We start from the raw sequence: 8,994 nt of genomic DNA, 5'->3' as shown, positions 1-8,994 counted from the left end.
ACTTATGGATTACAATCCCAGGCCCGGGGCTGGTTAAGCGGCTGGAATCCATGGACGTCGGTTGCTAAGACAGCTGGGCTTGCTGGCCACCTCGCCCCCAGCCGAGTGGCTCCTACTGGCTGGTAAGATCTTAGATACTGTATTGCTTTGTTTATGTCGTTTTCCAGAGCTGCTGCATATGTGTAAAGCAGGCCCCGCGGGTCCTGGCCTGAGTAACGGGCCAAAACTCACCAAGCGCTCAAGAGATAGGTTCTGATACTCAAGCAATTCAATGTGATAGTAAGAAATGGATCCTGCCGCGTCGCGCAGGACTTTGCCGAGTTGCCGTCGCGGGGCTGCCGTGGCGCTCGTGCTGCTGCTGGTGCCTACTGGTGCACAGTACTGCAGCGGAGGAGTCTGGGTTGGCGGCGGCACCCCGACCTCGCTCTACGCGGCTCGACATCCCTCGAAGGCAGCATTTTGGGCGCGCCGCAGTACACAGCGGGCGGCCCCTGCCTTGCGGGCAGTGCCGTTCTTTTCTCCGCCACCTTCGTTACGTCAGCCCTCCCCAGCACACCAGCGTGCGCGCCCGGGGCGCAGCTCTCCTCGCCGCAGCCTCCCGCCTACGGCTCTCCCCTGCGCCGGCGGCCGCACCGTCTGCGAACCACTTCCAAGGGCTCCGCTGCCTTTGTGGCAGGAGCCCACACCGCCCGCAGCCGTGGGAGTGGGGTTTGCGGGCACCACTGCGGAGCACACGCATTCCGCCGGGCAGCACGCGGGTTATGGAGCTGAGGCCGGGAAACGGTGTTGTCTGCTCTCGGCGGGTGCGGCTGCAGGATCCGTGCCCCGGCCTGCCGTCCGTAATTCGGCGCAGGTCGCTGTGTCGCAAGCGCGCAGGCGCATGCCCGCAGCTAGCTGCCGGTACCAGCGACATGGAAGCGAAGGAGGTGCAGCTGGAGGAGGTGGGCCAGGAGGCGCCTGCGCCGCAGCTAAGCCTCGGCCGACTGCTGCAGACGGAGCCGCAGCAGCCGCGCAAGCAGCAGCGCACTGGGTATCCCGTTCTGCCACAGCTAGTCCGTGCTGCAGGCCGGAACAGCGACGGCGGCAGTAGCAATGCCAGCCACAGCGGCGACGCGCGCACGACAAACGTGTCAGGGGCGGCCACAAGCGGCAGCAGCGCGGGCAACAGCAACAACAGCAGCGGCAGCGGCTGCCGGCTCTGATGCCGCTTCCGCCACCGGCACCGCATCCAGTGCACGGAGGGTTCCACCGCCACGGCTTCGTTCCTGCCGGTCAGGGACCCCAGCAAGGCACCCGTGGCCGCCTTGGCGCCGCCGCAACGGCAAGAGTGCAGCTCTGCCTGACGCAGGGAGGAGGAGCCGGGGGATGACGATGTGGATGTGCCTCTGCCGAGTGGTCGTGAGCTTACCATGGCGAGCCCCCGGCTGCAGCCGCCCAACCCTGTTGCAGCAGCGCTGGGTGCAGCATTCAAGATCGATGTCTGGGGAGCAGACGACTTGCATGCACAGGAGCGGCCCCCGCCGTCGAGGGGTTTGGCAAAGTGCAGGAGCGTCAGCGGTGGCCACTTGTACATGTGTATGCGAAAGCATCGCGTAAGGTAGGCGGCCAGATACGGAGGCAGTGATGGAAGGGGGCGGCGGCGGGGACCAGCGTGCGCTTTTTTGCGCACCGTAAAACCGGGCTAGGGAAAGGGCGCCGGTTTTGTTGGAATGAGTCATATGGCCTTCGCGGCTCGCTTCAGCTCTAAGCCGAAAGCGCGAAATGAACCAAAGTATCACTGTAAACGACCTGCGCGTTGACTTCCCAAAAGGCAAGGTCAAACCGGAGATCAAGCAATCAGGTGACGAGGCTCCCCCCGGATAGATTGGCAGCTGGTGCGCACGCGAGCCCTGCGTTCTATGATCGCTACAAATATCGAATGCAATTGTTCCACTGCTAATTTGAGGGCCTTCTGCGGATAGTTTCGCGGTCGGCGCGTTTGGGAGCTAGCGTGCCTGGTGGAGAGCTCATTGCTATCGGAATGGATGGAGACAGGTGCTAATGATATGGCTGCATGATTGCCGCGGTAATAAGGACAGCGGCGTGTAAACTCAGGCGAGGCCGCCGCGGCGCACTTTAGCCGCTCTATCTCAATCGCTGCGAGCTCGTGTGTCGGCAAGATGCGGAATGCGGCGCAGCATCATCGGCAGCACGGCCAAGACGGGAAGTCCTGCAGGCGCAGGCCAGAGCGGCGGCCCCCAACGTCATACGCTCTCGGAGGCGGCCCACCGCGGCCCCCACAGCAACCCGCGGCGCGGGCCCCCGCGCTGCTGCTGCAGCTGCTGGTGCTCCTCCTGTCCGGCAGCGGCTATCGGACCTGGAGTGGCGGGCGGCCTTGCCACGTGCTGCTGGCCGCGGCGCAGCGCTGCTGCAGCGGCGGCGTGTGGGTGGGCACCGGCACGCCGATGTACGACTGCTCGCAGCAGCAGGTGGCATACCCGGTGAGTCCACCACCAAGCACGGCCTTGCGACTGATCAGCGTAATGATTGTTATTGCTGGCCACCGTACCTTTACCTGGGTGTCATGTGATAACAGGGGCTGGTGCCCAGGGTTTTCGTGGAAGTCAGCTGCTGCCGAGCCCCTGCTGCTCGCCCCTGCTCGCTCGCCCGTGCTTGCCCTGCTCGCCCCTGCCTGCCTTTCAGAGTGTCCCAGCCAGATAGAGGCATGCATATCTAGTACCAGCCTTCGAATGGCTGACTGCTCCCGCCGCACACGCACGCGCTCACGCATCCGCACCCGCAGACCGGTGCGGCGGTGATCAGCGGCGGCGCCAACCTTAAGGACACCAACAGCTCAAGCGGCGGCGGCGGGCTGGCGGGACCACCCAACTACAGTGCCGGGCTGCCCTGCGTCAGCGACGGCGGCAACGCAACAACAAAGGCGGTCACGCTGTGAGTAGCACCGCAACGTTGTTTCCGGGCGGGACAGCTAATTGCGGGGCGTTATGGTTGTGAGGTAGTATGGTACGGCGGTACATGGGTACGATGGTCGTGAGCTGGGCATAACCGGCAGCGACGGCGCAAGGAACCCTGGTTCCTGCGGCTTTTAGCAGCAGCACCTATCGGCACTTATATCTATTTGTTGTCGCGCTCGCTCCTGCTGTGCCAACCCATGCAACCTGTTTCTCTTCCCTTCTGCTACTCCGGCTGCCCCGCCCTGCAGCCACACCGTCAGCCAGGCGGCCACGGGCTCGGTGGGCGTCACCTTCTCGACCCCGCTGGCCGCCTCCCATGTGTGCATACTGGTCATGACCTGCGCGGTGCGTACGGCAAGAGATTCCCCCTTGCATACTTGAGGATGGTTGGCTATTTCTCAGGTGGATGGTGCGTGGTCTAGGTGGTTTGCAGGCGGGTTAAGCTGGGCTCAGCGTGTGGTGGGAGGTTGGGGTGACGGGCATGCAAGAGGGCGGCACAAGAAGTAAGGCCAATAGCAGGCGGGCGGAGCTGTGCCACGCACATACCCTTGCTCGCACTCGCCCGACCCTCAATCCTGCCGTACCGCCGTACTACATGCGCGCCTCTGCTGTCCACAGCAAGGCACCATCAGGGGTAACCTGACGCTGCGGCTGGCCAACGGCACCCGTGTGGGTAGTGGCTGCCCCGCGGACGCCTGCGGCAGCAGCGGCAGCGGCAGCTGCACCGGCGCCCACACCTACTGGTGCGCTGATGCATGCGCACATGGCTGGCGTGGTGTGTGCTTGGCCTGCTGCTGGGTTGCTGCGCCGCGTGTATGCGCGACCGGGAGGGATTTGGGGGTTGCGGACAACACGCGCAGGTTGTGCATGCAGCCTGGGGTGCGGCTTGCCCCCGTGCCACTCTCCGCAAAGGTGCACAGGCTAGTCGATGCATGCTCCCACTCGTGCATCATGCATTCGCAGGTATGATTGCTGTGTGGTGGGCTCCGACGGCTCTCAGCCAGTGGTGGCGGGGCTCACCTTTGACATCATCAACCCGCCCGTGGGACCCAACGCCTACAAGGTAAGCAGGGGTCGCATCTGGGGTTTGTGACAGGGTATGGCTTACATGCGCGCGTGACGCGTGACTTGCAGTTTGTTGGGCTTTGAAAGGTGGGAAAAGGCGTAATTGCAAAAGCTGTAGCACATATGGCTGGCGTGCGTGCGGGGGCCGCGGCGGTGTAGCTGCGGTTCATGAAGAGTCCACGTGCAAGATGCGCCTGATCACCCTTACCGTATTGCGCATGACTACAACAGGTATATGACTCGGTGCGCCTGCTGGGGTACCCACCTCTCTCACCCCTGCCGCCGGCGCCGCTTCCTCCCAGCCCTGTCCCACCCAGCCCGGCGCCTCCCAGCCCGGCCCCGCCGTCGCTACTGCCCTCGCCTGCACCGCCGAGCCCCAGGCCCCCCTCCCCGGCGCCGCCCTCGCTCGCGCCGCCTTCACCGGCGCCATACAGCCCGGAATTGCCTTCGCCAACCCCGCCAGCCCGGCCGCCACCGAGCCCTGAACCTCCCAGCGCGGTGTGTGGCGCAGCCGGTCTGCAGCCCACGACTGCTGCAATCTTTGGCGGGGGCAGCAACATTAACAGAGCCTGCATCAGCACTGAAGTGAACGGCGGTGGAGCTGCCTCCATGTCTGCAGCCACCGCCACGGCCTCTGACGCGACATGCTGGAAGCAGACTGCAACACCCGTGAGTGCACCATGCATGCCGTATGCACGTGAACACTTAGGTATCCACGAACGCCCATGCGCGCACCGGTTACAACCTGCACGCATGCGCATACAGAGCTGCAGTACTTCACCCGGCGTACACGTTCATCTCATGTTGCAGGTGGCGGCGGGCTCAAGCGGTGGGTGCTGGGGCACAGGCACCGCCGGTAGCGGCGCAGGCGCAACACGCAGCGCCCGGTTGCAAACGGCTCTGGCGGCCGCGGGCGGCGCCGCGGCTGCAGTGGCAGCCGCAACGACCGGGTGTGTGTTCTTAGTCACAGCAGGGGCTCAGCGGCGAAAGCGCAGGCGTGAAGAGGTAGAGCAGCAGCAGCAGCAGCAGCAGCAGCACAGGGAGCTGGAGGATTCAGGCGTGGGTGCAGCGACGGACGCGGCTTCCACCCAGGAGGTGAGTGCCGAGGGTAGCGGGTGTGGCGGCAGCGACAGCGGACGCGCCCGCAACAGCCGTGCCTTGTGCACTGAGGCTGTGGTCATGGACCGACCGCCCCCTGCTGCAGCCGCTGCGGCGGTGGCGGCGGAGACGGGGCCGCCTGGCGCGATAGCAGGGTTAGCTCAGCAGCAGGAGCCTGGCGCCCTCAGCTCTGCTACCCACCACAGCTGCGGCGCGCGCAACAGCGGCAGTAGCAGCGACCGCAGCGGGCACGGCAGTAGCGGCCGTAGCAGGGACGCCAGCGGCCAGGTGAGGTGGCCAGCCGCCTCCAGTGTTCCGCTGGGCGGGTTGGCCGTCTGGCAGCAGCAGACGTCAGCGCCGGCAGTTGCTAGCGCTAGCACGGATGGTGACGCGGCTGGCGAGGAACGCGGCGCCAGCAGGCAGGCAGTGGCAGCTGCTGCTGTTGCGACCGCTCCCGCCGGGGGCCAGCTTTGGGGCGGGGCGGGAATGGTGCCAGGCGACCTGCTTACGGGCTTGGATCACGTGGGGTTAAACAGCGGCGTCAATGGTACATCCAACAGCAGCGCTCGCTCAGCGCCGGCGCGTGGGAGAACCTCCGGCTGTAGCAGTGGGCCGGACGGCGGCGATTTGAGACGGCGCGTGCGCGGATTAACGTCTGAACCCGGATCCGGGGAAGGCAGAATAGCGTCAGCAGCCGTCGGCGATGACAGCTGTATGACTCAACGCACTGGTAGCGTGAGTGGCGGTAGCAGGAGCGGGAGCCGTGACCGCAGTAGCAATGAGACGCTCTGGCCGCCTCTGGGCGCTACCGGCCAGCACCTGCAGCTACAGCCGCAGCAGGCAGCGCACGGGGGAAGCGGCAGCGACAGCTGCGGCGATGCTGGCGCCGCCACTGGTGCAGGCGCCGAGCTCCCCGATGCAGCGGGGTCCGCCGGGGCAGCGGGACGTGCACCCAGTGCGGCCCAGCAGGCCATGAGACCCGAGGCCCGGCCCAGCAGTAGTGGTGGGCACGCGTCCGAGCAGCTGTCGATGCTACTGCCGCCTCCTCCAGGCCTGCAGCAGCCTCAGCCTCAGGACCAGGAGCGGCCTGCACAGCTGCAACCACCGCAGCAGCCGGAGCTGGCCCACCTCACCCCGGCAATAGGCCTGGGGATGCGCTGGCGTGCGCGGGTCGCACGACAGGGGACCCGAGCGTCTGCCCTGGTTTCGGCCGGCGCCACCATCGGCGCCAGTAGTGGCAGCGGCAGTAGCAGTGAAGGCAGTAGCCGGGAGGGCAGCCCTTCGGAACAGGAGCGGGAACGCCAGCAGCCACAGGGCTGGCGTCGGCCGGCCTCCATGGACACTGGGGGCCCTCCCTCCGCCGCCTCAGCGCGCGCACTCCAGAGCGCCTGGCGGGCCGCACGCGACGCCTCTGCCGCCTTCTACTCCCGGCGAGGCAGCAGCGGCTGCAGCCCACTGCACTCTGGCGGCGTCGAGCCGCCAGCCGCCGCAGTGTCGTTCACCGTCCCTAGCTTTTTTTCCACCTCCGAAGGTGAAGAAGCCTTTCTCGTCTCACCACATACGCCAGGCCGCCGCGGCCAGCCGCACCCGCGCTTCCAGCGGGCCTCCCTGGACTGGCCCCCCTCTGCTATTCCAGCATGCCGCGCAACCGCAGCGGGCGGCAGTAGCGCGATGGTCCGGGGTTCGACGACAGGTAGCGGTGGCGCCGGCGCAGCTGCGCCCCACGCCCGGTGGTGGTCGTCTGCGCTGTACTCAATTGGCGGCGATGAGCAGCAGGGCGGCGCCGGCGGCGTAGCGGAGCCGGCGGCTGCGTGTGCGTGGATGCCGCCGGCGACGGCGGCGGCAGCAGGGGCCAGCCCAGCTGCAGCCGAGCACCAGCGGCGCATGAACAGCTTTGTTGCGGCTGGCGGCTGGGCCGGCCGCGGCAGCAGTGATTTCAAAGAGGGCGTCGCGGGTGCGGATGGTGGCAGTAGCAATGACGGTGACAGCGACACGCCGGATGCTACAGCCGCATCCTGGGCTGCCTCAAGGGCGCGCGGCGCCGCAGCCGCAGCCGTGGCTGCAGCCGGCAGCGGTGGCGGCGGCCGGGTGTCTTTATCCGTGCCCTCATCTCCCATGTGGTCACAGCGACCGCACCTGCGTGCCTATGGTGGCAGTAGCAGCAACGCCCTGGATGCTGTGGGGGTGGCAGCGGCGGCGCCGGCACCGGCGCCGGCGGCGGGGGACGGTTCGCTAGCTCCCGTCGTGCCTGCCTCGCCGCGGCCGCTGCTGCTGCGGCCCTCCGCCACCATCGCCACGGTGCGCAGCAGCGGCCAGCTCGCCGACCGCCTGCGCGCCGGCAGCAGCAGCACAGGCGCGGCCTCGCCGCCAGCAATGGCCCAAGCCATGGGTGGCGCAGGATCCCTTGGCAGCGGCGGCAGCCGCGGTGGTAGTGGTGGCCGCAGCAGCGCTGCGCCGGCTGTAGCAGCAGGACATGGACCTGGAGAGGCAGGCGGCCGAATGCTGGGACGCAGCGTGACGAGGGCGGGTGCAGCGGCGGCGCGCCGGCACAGCACGTCCGCGGTCGCGCCGCTGGGGCCTGGTGCTGAGGCCGGTAGTGAGAGGTGGGGCCCAGCGGACGGAGTGTTACGTAGCCTGTTCTTGAGGCCAGGGGAGGTGTGGGCAGAGGAGGTGCCTTTATTCGTGGTTCATTCGCCGGTCGTGCAGCCGCAGCAGCCACAGCAGCGGCCACAGCAGGAGTAGGTGCCACAGGCTCACAGCCACTGCCGCAGCTGCCGCCTCAGCTGTCGTCGCCGCAGCTGATGCAGCTGCGGGAGTCGGCGCGGACGGCGGGAGCAGGCGCGCAACAGGCGGCGGCAACACTGGGAGCAGCGTGCGGCGTGCGGCGGTTGCGTTCTCGGATGCTTGGCGGCAGCTGGGAGCAGCTGCTGTAGCGGAGCGGCCTGGCCTGGGACTGGCAGCGGCGCGCGACCAGCACCGCCGATAGCCACGCGAGGACAGTGATGAGGAGGCGCCGCTGTGTCTGGAGGTGGAGGTGGCGCTGCCCGGCGGCAGCTTCAGCTACCCGGCACAGCAGCAGCAGCAGCAGTTGCGCCTCGGGGCTGCACGGAACGGCCGCGTGGGTAGCCGGAGCCTGCACGCGGGCGGCGGTCCTGACGGCCTTCGGAGGGGCGGTGGCGGCGCCGGCGGCGACGCGTAGGCCGCAGCAGGCCTGATTGGCTCGCAGCAGGAGGTGTTGGCGGCGCTGGCGGCAGGCGGCGCAGAGCGTCAGGAACATGCAGCGGAAGGAGCAGGATGGGCCGGTGCGTTTAGTACCGCATTGACGCGGCAGGGCTTGCTGTGGTGGCGGGGGGTGGCGCGGCTCCGCCGCCGGCTGGACCTGGTGCCACGGCTGACAGCGCTGGGGGAGGCGCGCGTGGGGTGGCGGCGCGGGCTGCGGCGGTGCTGAGTAGTCGGCTGCGGCGCCGGTCGACTGGGCCGCAGCAGATGCCGACTGCTGTGGCGGCCGCGCTACAGGAGGACTAGGAGGAGGATTGATCGATGACGGCTGTGCGGAGAACTAGGGGAACGCAACGCGGCGTGATGATCACGCGTTGATGCATGCTGCTACTGCGACCGTGCTATGGCGTAGCCATGTGTGTGCTGATCAATTGACGAGTTGTCCACCGTTGTGGCAAAATGCGGCGCATGTATTGGAAACTGAATGCTGGTGCGGAGGGGTATGACTCAGACCACGGTTGACTGCGACGTTGGCTTCCCCGCCAGTCGACTTCGGCCCCTTGTGACGATACAATACAAGCAAAACGGCATGTTGTAACGTTTTGAATTGCAAGGGCCCCACGTTTTCGGACGTATTGCCCTGCTGCATGGGGCCAAA

The 8,994-nt window shown here is 67.1% G+C and overlaps 2 protein-coding genes across 2 annotated transcripts; both read left to right on the top strand.

The window, feature by feature from the left end:
* The first annotated feature begins 132 nt into the window (after positions 1 to 132).
* On the top strand, positions 133 to 1,795 carry CHLRE_17g736618v5 (uncharacterized protein). The gene has a single exon (XM_043072558.1). It carries the CDS (start codon positions 762 to 764, stop codon positions 1,200 to 1,202), a length of 441 nt encoding a protein of 146 aa, XP_042915017.1. The 5' UTR covers positions 133 to 761; the 3' UTR covers positions 1,203 to 1,795.
* Positions 1,796 to 1,932: 137 nt separating this feature from the next.
* CHLRE_17g736584v5 (uncharacterized protein) lies at positions 1,933 to 8,946 on the top strand. Its single transcript, XM_043072557.1, has 8 exons — positions 1,933 to 2,034; positions 2,345 to 2,480; positions 2,783 to 2,931; positions 3,203 to 3,299; positions 3,573 to 3,697; positions 3,918 to 4,017; positions 4,251 to 4,688; positions 4,830 to 8,946. Exons 1-8 carry the CDS (start codon positions 2,021 to 2,023, stop codon positions 7,857 to 7,859), a joined length of 4,089 nt encoding a protein of 1,362 aa, XP_042915016.1. The 5' UTR covers positions 1,933 to 2,020; the 3' UTR covers positions 7,860 to 8,946.
* Positions 8,947 to 8,994: the final 48 nt, after the last annotated feature.

The sequence above is a fragment of the Chlamydomonas reinhardtii genome, chromosome 17, assembly GCF_000002595.2.
Source record: "Chlamydomonas reinhardtii strain CC-503 cw92 mt+ chromosome 17, whole genome shotgun sequence".
In the NCBI taxonomy this organism is placed as follows: domain Eukaryota; kingdom Viridiplantae; phylum Chlorophyta; class Chlorophyceae; order Chlamydomonadales; family Chlamydomonadaceae; genus Chlamydomonas; species Chlamydomonas reinhardtii.
This window is presented reverse-complemented; position numbering and strand designations above follow the sequence as displayed.

Bases quoted from the DNA above. Each gene is read 5' to 3' on its own strand.
- CHLRE_17g736618v5 (XM_043072558.1), top strand. From the start codon at position 762: ATGGAGCTGAGGCCGGGAAACGGTGTTGTCTGCTCTCGGCGGGTGCGG.
- CHLRE_17g736584v5 (XM_043072557.1), top strand. The intron at 4,018-4,250 runs GTAAGCAGGGGT...TGACTACAACAG, and splicing joins TGGGACCCAACGCCTACAAG to GTATATGACTCGGTGCGCCT. The intron at 4,689-4,829 runs GTGAGTGCACCA...CTCATGTTGCAG, and splicing joins GGAAGCAGACTGCAACACCC to GTGGCGGCGGGCTCAAGCGG.